Source organism: Lynx rufus, unplaced genomic scaffold (assembly GCF_022079265.1).
Source record: "Lynx rufus isolate CCGP_SWC_20201006 ecotype Redwood Valley unplaced genomic scaffold, mLynRuf1.p SCAF_3, whole genome shotgun sequence".
In the NCBI taxonomy this organism is placed as follows: Eukaryota; Metazoa; Chordata; class Mammalia; order Carnivora; family Felidae; genus Lynx; species Lynx rufus.
The window spans coordinates 181,283,955-181,305,235 of record NW_025814845.1 but is presented as its reverse complement, the minus strand read 5'-3'; the positions used below and the strand labels follow the sequence as shown (position 1 = coordinate 181,305,235).

The window sequence follows — 21,281 nt, the reverse complement described above, 5'->3', positions numbered from 1 at the left end:
ATTAAGGAGAAGTTAAGAGACATAGAAGAGAACATTAGTATCTATGAAAGTTCCAGAAACCAGTAATAGAGAAAATGGGAAAGAGACCATATCCAGAGAGATACTGGCGGTGAATATTCAAGAATTGATGAAAAAATACAATCCCTGTATTTGAGAAGCCCAATACATTTCATGCTAAATAAAGGCAAAAAGGTATACTGTAGTCAAATTGTAGAATATAAAAGGCAAACAATTTTAAAAGTAGCTAGAAAGGAAAAAACAAGATTAACTACAAAATAATAATTAGACTTGGAACTGAACTTTCAATTTCAATAAAAACAGCCAGAAAACTGGAATGATATCATAATTTGCTGAGAATAAATGTCAACCTATAACAATAGATCTAGTAAGGTTATTTTCCAAATAAGGGCACAGATATATGTATGTATGTATGTATGTGTGTGTGTGTGTGTGTGTGTGTGTGTGTGTTTAGATGGTTAAAAGGTATAAACTTCTAGTTATAAAGATAAATAAGTCCTGGGGATGTAAGGTACAACATGGTGACTATAGTTAATAACACTGTACTGTATAATGGAAGTTGCTAAGAGAGTAGTTCTCAGCACAAGGAAAACAATTTCTAACAATCTGAAGTGACAGAGGTCAACTAAACTTATTGTGGTAATCACTTTGCAATATATACATATATCAAATTATGTCATACACATTAAACTGATACAGTGTTATATGTCAATTATATCTCAATAAAATTAGGAAAAAATAAGGGCAAAATAAAAACATTTCCAGGGAGACCCTCACTTGAAGATAAACTTTCTGAGATTAAGACTGTGAGATTTAGGAGGGATGAGGTTAAAAAGGGGATTAATAAATGGCAGATATATAAGTAATTCTAAAGTAACACTGATAGTATATATTTAAGAAGCCTAATTTGAAGGATTTAAAAAAATGACAAAAACCCAAACTTCGTACAAGTTCAAGTGCCCAGGCCAGGAGGGGAATGGGAGATATCAAAGCACTTTAAGACTATTTTTTAGGGAAGAGGTGAAGATATGGCATATCTAAGACTTCATTACCATAAGTATACTTATGGATACTTATGGAAATATAGTGAATGTCTTCTCAACTAATATAGGAAAATAAAGAGGAAAAATAGTGAAAATAGAGGAAATATAGTGAATGTCTTTTAAACTAATATAGAGGAAAATAAAGAGGAAAAATTAACCTTAGTTAATTCAAAAGAAAGGTAAGAAAGGAGAAGAGTATATGCAATGGCTAAAATAAATCTAAATAAATTAATAATCCTGTAAATTGACTGAAATTTTCAAAAGCACAAATTACCACCCCACATAAAAAAGAACCAATAAAATACATAAAATATATGCTTTTAAAAAAGACATATCAGGGGCGCCTGGGTGGGTCAGTCAGTTAAGCATCTGACTCTTGACTTGGGCTCAGACAATGACCTTACGGTTTCTGAGTTTGAGGTCCACATTGGACTCCACGCTTACAGCGCACAGCCTGCTTGGGATGCTCTCTCTCCCCCCCCCCTCAAAAATAAATAAACTTAACATAAAAAAGACACATCAAAATGTAAGGAGAGAGACTGAAAAAGATGTACTAGGCTTCCATTAATGACAGCCAACCTTCTCACTAATAACTGAAAAAGCTGGACAAAACACAAAGGAGATACGTCTTCTTACAAGCATCGTAGAGACATTATTTGTCTCCGCTGCTGTGTAGACTGATGGTGCCAAAGCAATGGTGGGGAGACCTGCTTGCTCGCTGCCTTAGTACAAGAACAGCACTGGCACCAAAGACCAAAGTCATGACATTCTTTGGTTCCATATACTCACATGAAAAAAACTTCACTTAAGAATGTATTTGCTGTGAATGTATCTGCTGCACTTGCATATTAGTAGTTATAAAATACAATTTTTTAAATTCACCTGTGAGCACACGTCTCTTTAACATTCACTGGGATGAAACCAGGAGCATAAAACACTTCTGTGTTCTCCAGCACAGCGGTTGTCTTGAGAAAAAGCCTGTGTGCAAGGGCTTGTGTTGCAAGGTGGACTGGTCACTTTTTTTAGGAACTGTCATTTTTGCTTGGAAGAACAGTGGGTAGAAAAACTACAGTTATTCAGACTCTGGTACCTGGCAGACATTTTTTTGAACCAAGCATGCCTGTCACTTCAAGGGAAACGAATGATAGCATTTGTTGCCAAAATAACGTGACTGCAGCAGACTGAACGCAGAAGCAGCCACGAGAAACCAGCTGTCTTCTCTTAGACCAGACACTACACAGGTTTGTGAAGAATGTGAAATGCCACTCTCCTCACTACGTTTTTAAAGTTACTTTAAAACAAGGTTTATGTTTATTATTTTTAAATGGATTAATAAAAACTTTTAAACTTTTCGGTGTTAATTTCTAATATGGCAAGTATGGATACAACCAACATAAACCAAAGCTCTTTTGGGTCCTCTATAATTTTCAACAACGTAAAGGGATCCCGAGAACAAAAATGTTCGAGGAGTGCTGCTTACAGCAACAAAAGGGAGTGAACTAGGACGGATGCACCAGTGTAGATGACACCAACAATCTGTCGGTGTCAAAGAAGCAGAAACAGAAAAACTCCTGTACTATGATCCCATTCATACGAGGCACAAAAATGGGTCAAACTAAACCACGTTGTTGAGGGTGCATTAAGTAGGTGGTAAACCCACACGGCAAAGCAGTGATTTACATAAAAGTCATGATTGTGGTTACCTTACGGAGGAAGGGGAGGGATTGTGACTGGAAAGACCTATGAAGGGGTGTCTGGGGGCACGGCAATGTTTTATTTACTGATCTGTGGGTTATATTTTTATTATTATTATTTATTTATATTTACATTTTATTTGCCATAAGTTTCTGAACTAAAAAATACATTGTATTTTTTTAATTATTTTTTTAAGTTTGTCTTTATTTATTTTGAGGGAGAGTTGGAGCAAGTGGGGGAGGGCCAGAGAGAGAGGGAGACAGAATCACATGCAGGTTCCTTGCTGTCAGCACAGAGCCCGCTGCGGGGCTTGAACCCACAAACTGTGACTTCATGACCTGAGCCGAAATCAGGAGCCAGATGCTTAAATGACTGAGGCATCCCTGAACTGAAAAATATATTTTAAAACTAAGGGAAAGCTTCATCATTACTACAGGAAAAAACAGAAAACGAAACAAAATATGGGGTGCCAGGGTGGCTCAGTCAGTTAAGCGTCTGACTTTGACTCAGGTCACGATCTCGCAGTTTGTGAATTCGAACCCTACGTTGGGCTCTGTGCTGACAGCTGAGTCTGGAGCCTGCTTCAGATTCGGATTTTGTGTCTCCCTCTCTCTCTCTCTCTCTCTCTCTGCCCCCCCCCCCCCAGCTTGTGCTCTCTCTCTCTCAAAAATACAAATAAATAAACTCAAAAAATAGAAAATAATGCAAAATATTAATAAGACTAGAGGTGATATATTTATTTTGACAACTATATTGATTTTTAGGCAAAAAAAAACCCATTTCTAGAGATCTGGGGATAGTATATAAAGACACAATTCAATTAACTAAGAAGATGTAAGAAATCTATATTCTTGTGAGAGGCAGTAACAATGCTTCAAAATATATAAAATTTAAAAATAACAGAATTACAAGCAGAAATTAGGTCTATCGTTGTAATGTATAATTTAAAATACTAATTGACAGACAAGCTGACAAAAACATTAATAATGATAGAGGTTTAAAACACGTATTAACATGTTTGATCTTACATAGAATACAACCCTGCACCCCATATTGGAGAATACAGAGACACTGTTCTAGTCATGTCAAAAACTGTATAAAAACTGGTGCATTTTCTGACTACAACGGAATCAGAGTAATTAAAACAATCTTTAAAAAAGTTTTTAAAAATCAAATAGGGTATTTCAAAGTAAAATATACTTGATTTTGCACTATTTATTCTTTTGCATTTTTTACATTTATTTTCATTGCTGTGGCCAGATAATCAAGAGCTGAATGTATGAGAAACACGGAAAGAATCACAGATGTTTGCAACAGAAAAGGCAACAAGGTAACTATATTCTTGGATACAAAGGAGTATGCTCAACCTTATAGGATGGCAAGAAAGAATCTGACATAACACAGGCAGAATCTACTGTGAGGGTGATTGAATTTTGTAAGAGGCTCTTACAGAGGCCACAGAATCTCTCTATAGTCAAAGTTAGGAGGGTCCCTGCACCTTTCCTGAAGGAACTTCTTCCTAAGGTAGGATCTCCGGTGGTATTCAGCTCCATGAACTATACTCACACTGTGCACTTTAGCATTCCAGCTGATGTACAATTTTGGAAACTAGCACATAACTGCCAGTAAATTTATAACATCGTACTAACACATTTGTGCACTACATGCATTAATGATATTTGATATAAATTTTCAGGCCAACTGACCTTTTTTTTTTCTAATTGTAAACACATTTTCCTTGTTTGCTTGCATTGCTTTGAAAATAATCATACCTTTCTGAGCAAAAACTGCTCTATCAGAGGGAAAAAAAAGTCAGTTTATATAACCAACTAAGACCTAAGGGAGTTAAAGTCATGTAATCCATTTAATAAGACTGGATAAAAATGACACCAAGTTCCACCACTTTAAAATATGTATTTTATATTATTAGATGGAAAAAATATTTTCAGTTAAAATACGTGATAAAAAATTTTTAAATATTACAATAAGATGAAAATCATATATTTGCTTTCTTATTAAATACACAAGCATAATAAAAATGAAATAGACAATTTAAATCTACTTCTCAATATTATTCAACTAATGTCTGAGTGATTGCAATTTGTATGTGCAGTTTAAACTAGAGCTATGTTAGTATCTATTTCCTTTTGACAAGAGTACTCTGAAAATCATCTATATGAAAATCATTTGAGTTTAAAGGAAAAATATAAAATGCCACAGTTGGAAAAATGACTCATTCAATGACACATGAGATTAGAAAAATAAGTAATAAAGTCACAAGTATTAACATTTATTAAGTTTCACAGTACATATAATCTGTGAGATTTTCCTCTCTCTTTACCTGTCTGCACCACCCCCCCACTCTCTCACTCATTCGCTTTAAATAAATAAACTTAAAAAAAAAAGGAGGCACCTAGGTAGCTCAGTTGTTTAAGTGTCCGGTTCTTGGTTTTGGCTCACGTCATGTTCCCACAGTTCGTGAGTTCTAGCCCTGCAGCAGGCTCTGCGCTGACAGTGTGGAGCCTGCTTGGGATTCTCTCTCTCTCCCTCTCTCTCGGCCCTTCCCCGCTCTCTCACTCGCTCTCTTTCAAAATAAATAAACAAACTTAAAAAAAATAACCTGTGAGATTTTCATTTTATATATTCTCACAAAGCTTTGAAATGATTAACAGAGGAACATTAAAATTTTCAAGAAAATGGAAAACTGTATTTAATGGAAAAAGTAGTGAACTTTGTAGTAAAAATTTAAAACACTTGTAAGGTGTCAAAACAAGTAGTCAGAAGGGTCCCATGGACTTGGGTTGTTCTCCAACCCATTCTAGGTCCATTCCGTGACTGAAGCAAGATACCGTGGGTTTATTTTATGTTGAATCATCCTCCAGTGTATGTTCAAAGCTAGAACAGAGTTAATTTTTATAGTTTGGAGTTCTGGCTAAGTCTCCGACACAGGAGACCGCACGCCTGCTTTGCACACTGTAACTCTAACACTTTCAGCAGGAGACGGAGTCAGTAACCCTGAACTCAGGGGCTTCTCTCAGGGGGACTTTGTTTACTGAAGGATCCTTCTGAATGACTTAAGGATCCTTGGGGAAACTAAATGAACTGTGCATGTTTACATTCAAAAGGGGCCATGGCCTATATGCTCCGTTGTTAGTAGCTGGGCTAACCAACAAGCTCTGAGTTTCCAGGAGGAAGGAAAGGAGAAGAAAACTGAGCATAAGCATATATGGAAGATCCTTTGCAGAACTGTCAACTTTTTCAAGAAAAGAAGAGTCTGAAAGTGGTAATCCTCTTCGAGAAATAACATGATATAGTAAACATGTCAAGTATCATACCAGACTTTTGTACAGACCACAGGCCGTAGGCAGGCATTCAAGATTTTAGAAAAATTTTACAGAAATAGTGATGTTCAAGAAAAGTCTATCTATTAATATTCCTCTTTATCAGAACTGAGAAAGACTGTTATCAGACGGAGAGATCTAGTACTTAAAATACCTGTGTTCTGCAGGAGCATAGCCTGAGAATCTGCTCCATAATTTGTATTTAACTCTTCAAATACTGCTGAAAAATATAAAATTTTGATTATTCTATCAGAGCTTTTGGTAGTTGTTCACTCACCTTTCCCTTATTTTAATCTAAAGTTAAAGATATACACCTGCTTTGTAAATTTTAGTCTTCTTATAAATCTAGGAAGGAAATAAAAAAAATTGGCTTGGCCGCACCTTATTATATTCAATAAATTCCTCAACATTTTCAATAGTAGATATAGCTGGATACAAAGAAATAACATCATCAAGTACAACAGGTGAGGGATATTTACATAAAGAACATTTAAAGTATTGTACATACACTATTAGTAGGAGAATGGTATCCATAAAGTTGAAGACGCTGACATAGAGCACAAAGGGCCAAATGAAGTGTCACATTTCAGAATGAACCCAAGTATAGCAAAAGAAAAAAAGAAAAAGACGACAAAATAATCAATTAGGAAGGGCAAATCATTATGCTACATTCTATATAGAGCACACACACAATACAAGTGGGATAAATGTTAAAGATGAGTAGCAAAGTTTTTCAAATTTCATACAGTTAAATATTAAGTGAATCTGTGCTCATTTCAACCATCTTCATTTTAACTTTCTGACAGAACTATGGCTTTGAGTAAAACACTCCTCTGAAGTACACGGTTCTACTGAGACGCTTCAGCAATTCCATATGGATTAGGGGAAAACTCTAGATGTGGCAGCATGGTAGTGGATATGGTATGAGACACCTGCAGTGGAATCTTGTTCTGCTCTTTTTAGTGCCATGACCTGAGGCAAGTCAATGAAGCTCTCTAAGATGGCTTCCTCCTCTGGAAAACAGTATGAAACTTACCTGCAGAAATGTAATGAGGACTAAATGGGAGCAACACTTATAATGGACATAGCACAGAGTGTCTCAAGATATGTTGTTTCCCTCTTGACTTCCGAAGCACAGTTTTATTTCATGAGGATTTAGTATATTTCATATACTGTTAAGTGGCGACATGTTTTAGCTCATTTGATCCCCATAACAATCACATGTGGCTATTACTCCTATTATCCCCATGGCACAAATGAAGAAACTGAGGCACACAGAGGCTAAGGACCTGTTCAAGGTCAGGCAGATAATGAATGGCAGAGCTGACACTCAAACTCTGAAAATCTGGCTCCTAAGCCTGTGCTCTACTGTCTCTCTAAGGTAATCAATGTTATTTTCACTATAAGCTAAATTTCAATTGCTTAAAGATTCAAAAATCTTACCAGTTCAGATTTGCATTACTTAAAATGTGGCATCTATTAACAACAGATTACCATAGAGAGCTGTATTGTCTTAGAGTGCTGTTTATTTAGTTCAGAGGCTGTCTAAAGATTATTTCTGAATTGCTTTAAGAAATAGTTCTGATGGCTAAATTATGCAAATAAATTTCAAGAGCACTAATTAAACTCTGTAAGGTAAATACCTATGAAGTACCTGTGGAGATCAATGGCTTTAGTGTTTCCTTATATATAAACAAGCTATACAGTATATTACTTATAAGTCACTTTTATCTGTTCTTTAAAACAAGTCTCCTCCCTGTATTTCCTAGAGGAAGCTTCAGTGACCTATATGCATATAAAATTATACAATTTAGGGTATGTTGATATAACTTAAGTTTCAAATTCGGATAGACTTTCCCTAATTAATCAAAGTTAATAAGGTTTTACTATATCGCTATTATGAACTATTTTCATTAAACCAGCATTAAATTTACTATTCCTGGGCTGCAATAAAGCTCAGAGCCAAGCTTTGTGCTGACAATGTAGCTTTTCCCAGTGTGGTTTGTCTGCTGTCACTGCTCCCTTTTCTCTCTCCCTTTGTTACTTGACTTACGTATTTTAGTAAATGTTAATGATTAGAACAGCACTGTGTTTTCCTTGCAAGATTCACAAGCCCTTTCTGAAAGCAGTATAGATAAATAAACAAAACTGTTAAATTTTTGAAACTAATGTAAACATTGTGTTTCAACTATACTGAAAAAAAAAGCCAGTTAAATTTCTGTCCATTGAAATATGATCTATTCTGTTCCCGAGGTATAGTAAAAGATTAATCAACATAATTCAGCCTCCTAAATGATATTTTATTAACAATTTGCTTATGAAGTTAAATATAGTTAATCTATCAAAATTAAAATAACTTCTTACACTTTCCATATATTATCTACAGAAAATAAAATTTACGAAGGTATTTAGTTCTCTCATGTTATTGCTAATACTCTAAAAAAATGGCATTATAGAGCTAATTCATGTGGGATTTATGAATTATAATTTGAAAATCACGAGACCTGAATTAGAGAACTCGTAATGCCCCTTTTAATACCTGACTAACATTATAACCAGCTCTTTGATTTTGTAAGAGTGTCTTCCATAAGCTTTGTCAATTAGAATACTGAGGGTGACTCAACAAAAACTGATAATTATATCACAGTCAAATAGCTTATGAAATAATAAGTATTCCATAATCCTGATAATCTGCTTTTATTAATGTAAATATAAATACACAATCTATTGGGATTAAATATGGCACCATCTGCTACAGATAATACATGTTTTTTTAAAAAAACGTGATATATATCCTTATAACAATGAGAATAATAAAAAATGTTGCAGCTCTCTAGGTAGAACAACTAAGCTGCTGCACAGGGCCACTAATTTAAAATGAAACAATCACTTACATCTCAACAAAACTGTGTTTCTGCTATCTAAGGACCAGACGAAGAAATAGGCTATAATGGTTAAAGTACAGATCTGGAGCTGCCCAACCATGGACTCAAATCTTAGCTTGCCATAATTACAGATAACAAGGTAACTAATTTAACTGGTGGCCCGACAAGCATCCAGCACAGTCCCTGAGAGTGAGATCTCAGCACCTGTTTGTTATTTGTATTATGTGAGCCTGGGATACTGTCGGGCGGAAATACTTGGGACAAACAGAAAGAAAACTGGTAGGGAAATGGAGGCAAAGGCTGCTTAACTCTACCTTCAGAGTAAGTTGGAAACATTACTCACCCCAGAAGAATCTCTTATTTCTAAGAACTCAAAAAAATATATTATTTCCTTGGTTTTGCTTCAACATCCATATTGTTACAGTGCCACTAAAGCCACTCACATGTAGAATTAAATCTTTGCAATTCACCTTTAAATTTTTGCATGCATAATGATCTGTATTCATCTAGTATATGATATACCCTTCAAATCTCATGGAAAACAACAATATGGATGAAAATGAAAAAATGCATGTGATTATGGACACAGATGTTTAATATCAATATTTAAGATAATATTGATACAGATGCATAGAAATCTGAAGCAGTTTTCCTACGTAAGAACTTTAGGAAGCTTTCCTGCAAGGGATAGCTGTAAAGTTACCCACTGTAGTTCTTGTTTCTCAGCACGAATAAAACGACTCTCAGCTAGAAGGCCCACCTGAAACTACCATAAATTATTCTTACCAGCATTGCACGCTTTTCTTCATCTCCTTTAGTTTCTCTCTTTTCATTTTTTTTCCTGAATATCTCTTGAAGCTGACAAAGAAAGTGATCAAGAATCAAATATCCAGTGAGTTTCCGGAGCCCCACTTACCACCCTGTGCTAGGTATATTCTAAAAACATCTACCGAGAACATTCATACTGCTACAGATATATTTTCTGGTAACAATTTTTTTTTTTCCTGAGAAAAAGAAAACACACCCTTGGCTACTGGCAACCTATGGTTAAGTTAAATGTACAAGATTATAGCTTTACTTTATCTCTAAGACATAGAGACAGGGAGTCTGTGACCCACAAATAAAAAAGCCTACTGGGGTATAAAGAAAACTGGAACAGAATTCAGGATTGTGGTTTGGAGCCCATCTTCTGTCACTAACTTCATGATGGTGAACAGGTCACTCATCCCTCACGAGGCCCCAGTTTGCTCACGTGGAATGAGATGGCCTCGGAAGTCCTTTTCAGGTAACCGAATGCTGGTGGGAGCAAGGGCTCTGCCTATAACCCCTTGAGTAAGTTAGTCTAATCATTCACGGAATGTTTTCCACATCCAGAACAAGGAGGTAACTCCTTCCCTTACAGGAAATTTTTTTTTTCTCCAGCTTTATTGAGGTGTAATCGCCAGGTCTTGTAAGAATGTTGTTCAGAGTAAATACTCAGCACATTGCCTGTCACAGAGTAACTTCTCAAGAGATGTCATTTATTATTATTAATGCTGTTATTTCCTCTTTAAAATTCTATTTTACAAAGGGAAGCCTAATCCTACCTCTATCACAGCTTTCTGGTGAGGTCAGTATTCTTGTCTGTGTAACCTGAACAGCGATCTCAACTCTTCATTTCGTAAGGCAATAGTTGAAAGTCAGATGAAATGTATTACCTCCCAACATAGGTAATAACACAAATACAGTACATAATATAAATGATTTTGTGAACAAGTACATTTATCTCCACACTTTTTCTTTGTGAAAAGAGTTTTCAGCAAAGGTTATTAATAGTCATTTCATAAATAGGCAGGATAATCCTAGATTTTAGACTCTAACAACTAAGTTAGCTCAACTCTACCTCCTTCTTTCAGGAATTCTTTGCTGTCGACAAACAAACTAAAACAACAAACAAAACCCATCACACCTGAGGCAGCAGTACAGCCACCACAAAGGCAAGGAGCACACCGTCGCTTTCACAAGAGTAAAGAGCAGAAGCCGTGGTCCTGCATGAACGTTTTTACCTCCCGTCTCCACAGACAGCTTTCCAAAGGACATCTCTATACAGGCAACTTTCAATGGACTGAGTTCCAAAAGTTAATCTTTTAATCAATGGGGTAGAACTTGGAAGTTTCTACAGAAAGTTTATTAAAAATTATTTAGAGTACTAGGCCCATTCTGAAAGTCCTAAAATGGAGTTTTATGCTATCATAACAAAACCATATTAATCTAAATCTGTTGACTTTAGGATGGTAGGAACATATCTCTATCTTTGCACTGAACCTGAAAACTCTTACCCCCCTCCCCGCCATCATCCTGGAAAACACTGGAATGAGGGGTCTGTTCTGGTTCCCGGTCCAATGGCCTGGTTCAGGGACTGTCCGAGCGAGGGCTGCATGGGTGTTAGAGGAAGCCATGGGACAGATCCCAGCAAGTAGTGGCTTGCTTCTTTTTGAATGGCTACTAGTTAGCTTTCGACAAGGATTTTTATCTCTTCCCTTTCCTACCACAGAAAAGAATGATTTCATAGTTTCTCTTCCATGTTCCAGCCTCTGAGGAAAATACTAAGCTGTTTAAGAGGTTTTTTGAGGGATTTTTAATGGCTGGTTACAAAGGAAAATATAAAACAAAATGGCTATTTATATGCCATCTTTCTCTTTTCTTTTTACTAGGGGCTAAGGTTGTATATCTTGTTACTGGAAGGATCTCTACTTTGAGGGGAGAAAAACAGACATTTTTGACATAGAAGTAGATGCAGAATCCCTGGGTGAAAAGAAATAGAAGATTCTAGAAGTGGGAGGTGGTAAGATGAGTGAGCAGCTGTGATGTTGCCACACCAGCACCAGTCCTGTGTCGGTCGGGTGAGAAAGACTGAAGGTGAATACCTAAGAACAATCTTACTCTCCCCACTTTACATCAGACCTCATTCAAAGACAGAAGGGAATAGGAAAATGGGGACCAGACCGGAACATAAGGCAGTGATAAATGGAAGAGAAAAGCAGAAAGAAAAACCACAGATCCGATCATGAGAAGGAAGGGAAGTTCCTGTGGCAAAAAGCTGTGGTTGGGGGCACTGAGAAGATGGGGTCTGAGAGTAACTGAGCACAGACAACACCCCCAGACTGCTCGTTACCCACCTACTGGGGAATATAAGGCTCATTTCAAATGCTCAGAAAGCGTGTAACAACTATAATCACCTTTATATAAGGAATATAATTTATATATGTTTTAATATGAAAATTATTTAAAGTACGTAAGAATATACTTCTTTATTAAATTAAGGTGAAAGCATAATTTTTTCACTCTTCCTTCTACATTATTTCAAATAATGCAAAAACATAAGAATATAAATCTTCAATACTTAACTATTGATAAAATGCAGCATATAATATACATACCACCAAAAATTCCTTTTTGTCCACCATCTCATTACCATCGGTGTCAAACATGTTGAAAGCTATTCTAAATCCTGCATGTGGCTCTGCCAGAAAAAATAGAAAAGTACTTGTGAAATGGAAAAATGTTTATAAAGTACAGTTGTAAGCAGTTATGTATATACTGTACAAAAATACTTTCTTTAACCAAGGATTTAAAAGCAGCATGTTACTATTAGTTAAATATAAGAAAAGCTATATATGTATACATATTTCTGCTTCCTGTATTAGCACACTTAGTAACAAAATTGATAATACACTCTAGAAGTATTTGTGTGGTAACTGTTGCATAGCACAGACAGTAAAACTTAACTACCTTACTTGCAAAAATAAATACTTCTTTTTGTTATCCAAAGTCTGTCAGTTTTTTTAAAAGGGAAATATCAAATCATCGCATATGTTCAACTACTTAGAGTGAAAGAAAAAAGTTAAAACATGACACAATGGACCAGTTGTAATTCTTAAGGAAATTATTGTGCAAATAACCTATGAAAATAAATGTCAAGCACAAGATATTACATATCTGAGTTTAAACCTCTAGAAGCCTCAAAAACAGAAATATCAAATAAAAGAGGCTTGAATAATTCTCAATTCCCCCCAAATACAAGGAACAATTGCTTTTCTGAGAAAGACATACTTTTACACACTAAGAGCTGCTTTAATGTTATGAATCTTATAAGGAGGTTCAATATCTTTTCCCTTCTAAAGCATAAAGAAGAAAACTTGAACGTGTCCTTCAAAGAGAAGCTCAGTACACATGCCTTTTAGAAACATCTGACCCTTTCTTTTGAGATGACGTGCAAAAAGTTTGGAAGAGAGGCCTCCCACAGATACATTTGGTATTTACCTGTTGTAAAACCTTGAAGCTAGCAAAAGAGAAGCATGTTACCCTACTTTCTTAACTGGTAATAGCTGTCTCTAATGGAAACAGAAGCCAGTCTTATATGCAGGCTCATTTCTTATAGCTTAGGAATGTAAGCTTACTTTCATTAGCATTCAGTTGAGAAAGAAATAAAAAATTTCATCATCCCTAATAACCAAGTCTTAAGCTTTAAGATGATCCTGAAAACACAGAGACAGGAAGTCCTTACACATACTGTTTGGAAGGGAAAATAAAGTTAAAGCAATAACAAGCAAAGAGGAGAAAACTACAGACAGGTAACACAGATTCCGTAGCCCACTTTGTGTCAGCTCTGTTTTCACGTTTGGTCTTCGTTCTGATCTAAAAAACATCCATAATTTTTCAATGAAATTCCTGCAAGTTTCTAAAATGGGTCCTGAACTCCAAAGGAAGATTCACTGTGTCCCAGGATCCTGACCCCTCCATGTAAGCACATGCACCAGGTGTTTTCCTTACACATTTAACCACACCCTGTCCCATCTCAGTAAGTGGCTTCCCTAGCCAGTTCTGTTATATTCTTGCCTATCATTCCGCTGTGTTAGGTATTTCAAATGAATAGTTTTGCAACCAAAGTTGTTCTAGCTGACAATACAGCTTTTTAACAAGTCTCTGAGATACTGGTTGGCACTCCTTTGATTTTCACGGAGTATTCATCATTGACTGGGCTTGAACTGTAATGGCTTTCCAGTCTGAAACAACCTCAGACAGTTGTATTACCACTAACCACCATACAACACTTCTCGTGCTTCAGCATTTTAATTTTGAGTTCGGAAGAAAAAAATGCAAAAAAGAATAAAGGATAATTTTGGAAACACACGTACACCCCCCAAACTTCCTACAATAGAACTCCAACATAACACCATTCATTAGTAAATTTAGAGTAACAAAGTGGCTCTGAATTTTCTGATCATAGAGGTACAAGGAATTTTATGACTTGTTTCTAAAGACAGAGTTTCACTGATACTCTTGTTCCCATACATCTCCACATATCCCCACAAACAGAAATCCCTCTAGCGATATTCTTTCATTTACTCTCTTTCACTCACTCACCAACTAGTTTTTTGAGAGGTGACCATGTGCTAGACACTGTTCTTGATACAGAAATGGACAAAAAAGAGAAAACCTTTGCCATCATGGACCTTGCATTGGGGAGAAAGACAAGAACACAGAAACCAATAAACGAATCCTTTCAAATAGTTTTAAGTGCTATGAAGAAAATAAAGCACGGTAAAGGGAGAAAAAGGGAGCGGTAGGAAAGGGAGGATGGTCAGGAAAGGTTCACATTTCACATTTCAAAAGAAACCTGGATAATGTTTGTTATCATGAGGATCTTGAGGAGAGAAGCACTGATGGCAGAAAGAGCAGAGAGTACAAATTCCTGAGGTGAGAATTCAAGGAACACAAAAGCCAGGTGGCTGGAGCATGGTGAACTAGAGCAGGTAAGACCCTGCATTAAATGCAATGAAATTTAACTAAAAACACGAGTAAGCCCTCTGTAGATTTCATAAAAACTGCTGCATACGAGAGCAAGAGAGTAACAAAGCTGTTCTAGGATGATGATGGGTATTCTGACACACTCACTAGTTAAAAGACTCATTCTTTCATGCTAGTCTTAAAAAATACGTGATTTCTGTGAGGGTGGCAGGAAATTTACAAATTGCCATCTGACCTGATCTTTAGGCTTTCATGTAGATTAAACCACAAGGATTGATATATGATGTAAAATTTATAACTTATGAGCACTTTATTACTATTCCAGAACCCATAAAAATAGTTACGTTTTTGCCTCTTCATAGTGCTATGCTTAGCACTTGCTGATTTTTGCAAAATAACCATGGATAAACCTAAACTGATTTTCAGTAGTAGGAGAATCTAAGATTTGTTTTCCAAGATTCTGATTAAAAAAGAAAAATGGATCCAAAAATAGACTTATGAGTACACTTACTTGTTAAAATACACAAGAGAAAAAGATATTCTGTGTAAGAAATCACACCTAGAAGAAAAATAGTATTAGTAATGCTATATATAAAATATTACTTTATATTTAGCAAGTAAAATATTATTATAATATGCAATATTGATAAGGAACTTACCACTTTAAAGAACATGCTAAGTATTGTTTTAAGCAAGACTAAACTATTCTAAAATCACGGCAAAAAAACCCCAAATTTTAATTTGTTTCACAATGCCTCTGTAGAACCCATGTAAAATTCCCATTAATGCTCCTAGATATTTTGACAAGGAAAGCAAAATTACAATGTTTACTTATAGCTAGCTGTAAACCTGCTGCTAGTTTTCAATGGATGAATCTAGCATAAAATTAAAAAGCTAAACTGTAAAGTGCTTAAACTTTCAGAAAAAAACATTTAGATATTCTTGCTTACAAATCTAATTTCTGTATTGCTTAAAAAATGAAACTTGTCTGCTTTCAAGTTATCATTTATTATTCTTGACAAACTTAATGCTTCTATTAAATGTACTCTTAAGAAATTTTTGTTTTAATTAAATGGCTTACACTTTCTGAATACTGCATCCCGAGTTCTCTATAATCCCAGAATTACAAAGTTCAAAAGGTGTTCAGAGTAAATAAAGATATATATTCTGTTACTCAAATTCTTACTTTTGGGCATAGCACCCCAAACTAGAATTCATGCTTCACTGAATTTCCAAGAGGATCCTGAGAAAATCACAGTCAGGAATAAGTCAATTAACACTTCTCCAGATATCAGATAGTCCTAAAGTTTGGTAAAAGGGTATACAAAAATCCTTAAATAATCAGATCGTGAACCCTGAAACTCCATTTTCCCTGATGCTCTTTGAGGCTCCCCTCTTTGTTACAGAACAAAGAGGACAGGAGTCACTGTCAGGCAGTTTGTCAGAAGACTTGAAGGGAACTAGCTAGAAGCCCTGTGAAAGCATTCCCTTCTTTTGTTTATACTACAATATTGTGACCTATAGACAGATAGTTCTGGTTGACTGCCATGAATGTTATGGGAGAAAGATTCTGGAATGGCCAACGTATATAAAGATACAATACCTAGATTCCATAGGGATCCCTCATAAAAAAAAAAAAAAAAGAAACAGAGAGGGAGAGAAAGAAAAGAAAAAAGAAGAAAGAAAAAGAGAGAAAGGGAGAAAGGAAGAAAGGAAGAGAAACAGAAAGGAAAATGGGATGGGAAAGGAAGCTCTATGTCTTCACAATCCCATCTCACTGACCGTTGTTCTGACTGACCTGGTGGAATACAGAGATGCTGGTTGGGATAAAGAAGTCTAATAACTACTACACATCTTTTATTTGATAATTAACTCAAGGTTTCCCTCAGGGAATGATTACTTCTTAACAGTGAGAGCACTGATCACAATTATCATGGTAGGTACCCGTCTTTAGGACCAAATGGTTTCTGAGGTGGTGTAATCCACAGGCATGGAGAACAAAGTGAAGCTCATGATATAATTTAATAAAAATGATCAAGGAAAAGAGAAAATACTACTAAACATGAACTGTAACTTCTTAATGCTAATGCTTTCCAATTACAAAAATGGAAAACTATTAAACTGGCCCTTCAATTTATTTTAAGGCCACCCAAGATCAAAAAGTAAAATAAAATAAATACATATGCTAAGCATATAGTAATGCTGTGATCTTTAAAAAAGAGGGTAAGAAAGATGCCAACTAGGTTTCTTTTGAAAATTCAACAAAAAAACTTCTAAGGGAAGTTCCTTAAAAACATTATACTATTTAGTTCCTCTATTATGATGCACTACAGTTGGCTGTTATGACTAAGTCTGGATAATGCTTTCATAAATGTTGCATTTCAATTAACTTTTTGTAAAACTGCATTTTCTTGCTGGGAAATATTTTAAGCAGATATAATTCACTTGTAAACTAATCTTTAATAGCTCTAAAAATTTAGCTTTAAAATTCCTTTGCCACTTAAACCTATTTATAAAAAAAGCAAGGCTGCCTGTAACATTCTACTTCGCCTAACCTAAAGGTTCTAAAACTTTTCGGGTATAAGGATTGCTTCAATAATCCAATCACTATGACACAGCTCTGCACTGTCCTACAGGGTAGCCACTGGCCAGATGTGGCTACCTAAACTTAAAACAATTAAAATTAAACACAATAAAACATTTACTTCCTCAGTTACAGTAGCCACATTTTCAGATCCTTAAAAGCCACATGGGGCTAAGGGCAGTATACTATGGGAGACAAGACAGAAATACAACATTTCCATCACTATACAGATAATTCTGTGGGATAGCACTGAATAGCTCATGTCCCCCCAAAAACATGCTAATATGCATACAACATAAAGAAGATTAGGACAGGCCTAAACCTAGGGCTTCCAGATTTAACGCTCTCCTTAACTACAAAGAATTTCCTTCTTCCATGCATTTATTTTTCTTAGATTATACTTGATCCAATTTGTATTTTCCCACTAGAAGTATTAAGTAAATATTTTTAAATTTGCTAACTTCTCTTTCTGAGCTTTGAATTTTCCTGATTCTATCATCCCACCCTAAGATTTGAATGACCTTTAAGACAACTTCTAGGAAAAAATTTCTAAGAGCTTTAAAGATACCATGGCCCTAATTTTAAAACCCTAGTTATGAAAAATCCTACAATAAAAGGTAAAGTGTCTACTCCTTTCAGATTCCATGTCAACTAGGTGAAAGCAATTTGAATTTCTAATTCTACTCAGATAAAATATATAGACTATAACTATTCCTTTAAAATATTGGTCTTCATGCTAGAGTATACTATAATTATTTTCAAACCAATAATTGTTCATATAATTTCTTTAACATTTTTATTTTATACACTCTTATACTTGAGCATGTTAAAAAGTGTATTTTTAAGAAAAATTACTTTGTAAGATTAAAGAGATTTTGTTAATTAGTGTTTTCTACAAATATGAACAAAAAGTACAGTGTCAAAGAAAACAGCAATAAAATCAGTATAATTTGATTGCAAGGAAGTGTATGAATCCATGACTTAGACAAATAGATATAGCTAAGATAGTATGATGAAACAGGTGGATTTTGCAGTGAGTGTTGTTTTTAAAAGAAACATGTTCAAACTGGGTGGCCAAAAGACTTCCAATAAGTTTTTCATACTGATTAAATTTTTAAATATCTATAGTTGCCTGGAAGTAAAATGGAAGGAAGAAAAATAGTTGGAGATCAGTATTTTTAAGAAATGCTTTTGTAAGTAAATATAACCTATATTTCTCTTTTTTTTTAATTTTTTTTTTTAACATTTATTTATTTTTGAGACAGGGAGAGACAGCATGAACGGGGGAAGGTCAGAGAGAGAGGGAGACACAGAATCTGAAGCAGGCTCCAGGCTCTGAGCTGTCAGCACAGAGCCTGACGCGGGGCTCGAACTCACGGACTGGGAGATCATGACCTGAGCCGAAGTTGGATGCTTAACCGACTGAGCCACCCAGGTGCCCCTAACCTACACTTCTCAATATAGTTAAAAAATAATTTTTTGTACTATGAAGGTTCATTTTGTTGTAAAAAATTTGAAAGACATGAATAATATATATAAAAATAAGAACCACCTTTAATCCCACTACCCAGAAACAATCAGTATTAATATTTTACTATTTTTCTTTTCAGTTTTTTCTCTATGCACACACACACACATATACACACATGAATAAAATTACTTTAAGTATGAGGAAAAAATATATAAATAGTATAAATAATACAGTGTCCATTTAAAAATGCATAAGTATTAAAGTTAATTTACCTCTTTCTTTAAGATTGCGAAAAAGCTTTGAGGATCCTTTCCAAACTGGTGGTGTTTCTGAGAGCATTTGATTTAATTCCTATGACATAAGGTATCATAATATTAATGGTAAACCACTTACTTATAAAATAAATAAAAAGTATTTAAATGCCTATGCAAAAAAATTCTTCACTTAAAGGACCTGAGACATGGCTGTATTTATTCTATTCTATACCTGTGGTTCATTCAACCACAAAACTTAGTATTTGCCCACAGTCTAACCATAAAATAAATAATAAAGAAGCTAAGTTAAATTCAATTAGAGCTATCAAAAATTTAAGATAAGTTTAGCAACTGGAAGAATATATATAAAAAAATCAATTTAAGATAAAACACTGAGTTTCATGAAAGCCATAATTAAGGTGGATTTCCTTATCAAGGTCAGAGATGGTGACCTGGCTTCACATACTGTCTCTTCTCTGTAGCCGTCTTGGATTTAAGGAGCTGGAAGAAGTAAATGGACAGAGGGTCATACTGGGAAAGAATGAGTAATATTTTAGTAGTGACTCAAAGAATGGTGACATCAGATGAAGCAGGAGTTCAAGGGTACTGAGTTATGGTGGCCACTTTCAATTTTTTTTTCTAATTTTAACTTAAATATTCAGTAAAAAACATAGACTGCAATTGCTTAGTCTGCCTTTTTAAAATCAAACTATCACAGCAGGTTGGGGAACTAGTTTGAAAATTTAAACATTTGAATCATTGCTCAGACACCAAAGGAATTCTGAATTTATTGTTAATAGTTAAAAATAATTAAATGAAAATTATATTTTGGTTAATTGTGAAGAAAAATTATTAAGGGATTTGGTAAGATAAATTGAAATAATTTGAAATAAAAAAGGTAGTTTGCTAAGTAACACACTGAAGAACACTAGAAACCACTTCTATATTCCAGACCTGATTCTTGCTACACAACGATGGTTCCCCAACACCCCAGGCACAACCTGGGAGCTTATAAGAAAAGGAGGTCTCAGTTCCCAGACCTACTGAAACAGAATCTGTATTGTTAGTAAGAACTCCAGGTGATTTTTTTTTTTTTTTTTTTTACACATTACACTTTGAGAAACACTTTAGACAAATCCTTCCTGATGCGGTTGTATCTAAAAATATTCTGTGACATTATAAACTTTTTTTTTTTCATTACAAAGCTGAGTTAGCAGGCAAATAAAGAATCCCTGGGAGAGTTATTTTTAGGGGTTTTCCCTGAAGTCCATCTGTGAACCCTGCTTTCATTTCCGTTGTAGTGTTATCTCTGCATTGCAAGTAACAGATGCCAGCGGACAATCAGTAGTGTCTGATTAGGGCAGCAACAGCACAGAGGTAAGAATTCAGGTATGAACAACAATGAGAAGCCAGATATTTACTGCTTAAACAACAGTAAACTCATGAATACTTTTGTTAGAGCAAGAGATGAAAAATAACACTTTGCATATATTATATACACTTTAATGTATACCGTATCTATTAAACAAATATTCACTCCTCCATTTTAACTATTTCCATGTATTCAATTCCATCTCTTCTAGTTTAAACTCCACTTGAGTTTACAATCAAAAAAATCATAGCTACCTTTTCCTGAATGCCCTGCATGTGCCTAACAATGGGCTAATACAATCTCTCATTTAATTTTAAAAAACAAACCTCATTCTGCATATTTTACTGAGACTTAAAAAGAATAAGAAATTCACCCAAGGTCACACAACTTCTAAATGATGGGCCAGATCCTTACTGACCAAGCAGTTTACTTTAGTAATAATTCATATTCTTCTGGTCTAGATTATCCAATTAACACATTGATCTTTGTCCCCTGTTGACTTTAAGAAGTTTTAAAATGTATTAAAATCTATATTTCCACTCGGAATGTGAATCTCCCTCCCCATTCAGTGCCTATCTTGGTCTCTTATAGGTAGTGGTGCTGTGTAATAAATGCTTTGCTTGGCCTTTGCCCCTGGCTCCTAGGAGACTCTGAATCCTTGAGTCACACCCAGGGTGGGCTGCTGACTGTCAGAAGGAATCACAGTGGGATCAGAGAGTTGGAGCTTTGAGCTCTCCTGACTTCTGGGGTGGGGTAGGAAAAGGGACTAGAGATGGAGCTCAATCACTTGGCCAATGAACCAATTATACCTAGATAATGAAACCCTCA

At 35.2% G+C, this 21,281-nt stretch overlaps 1 protein-coding gene across 3 annotated transcripts in view; it reads right to left on the bottom strand.

Annotated features, from left to right (window-relative positions):
- The window catches only part of MICU3 (mitochondrial calcium uptake family member 3), a 110,673-nt gene that overhangs the window by 28,299 nt on the left and 61,093 nt on the right, over positions 1-21,281 (bottom strand). For all 3 annotated transcript variants that reach the window (XR_006964431.1, XM_047092098.1, XM_047092099.1), the window contains exons 4-7: positions 19,100-19,178; positions 15,284-15,331; positions 12,402-12,484; positions 9,769-9,840 (exon numbers count right to left, since the gene is read on the bottom strand). Coding sequence is in view for 2 of the 3 variants with exons in the window: in XM_047092098.1 (XP_046948054.1) it covers positions 9,769-9,840; positions 12,402-12,484; positions 15,284-15,331; positions 19,100-19,178 (282 nt within the window). In the remaining variant the exon portion in view is untranslated. The remainder of the gene's footprint in view (positions 1-9,768; positions 9,841-12,401; positions 12,485-15,283; positions 15,332-19,099; positions 19,179-21,281) is intronic.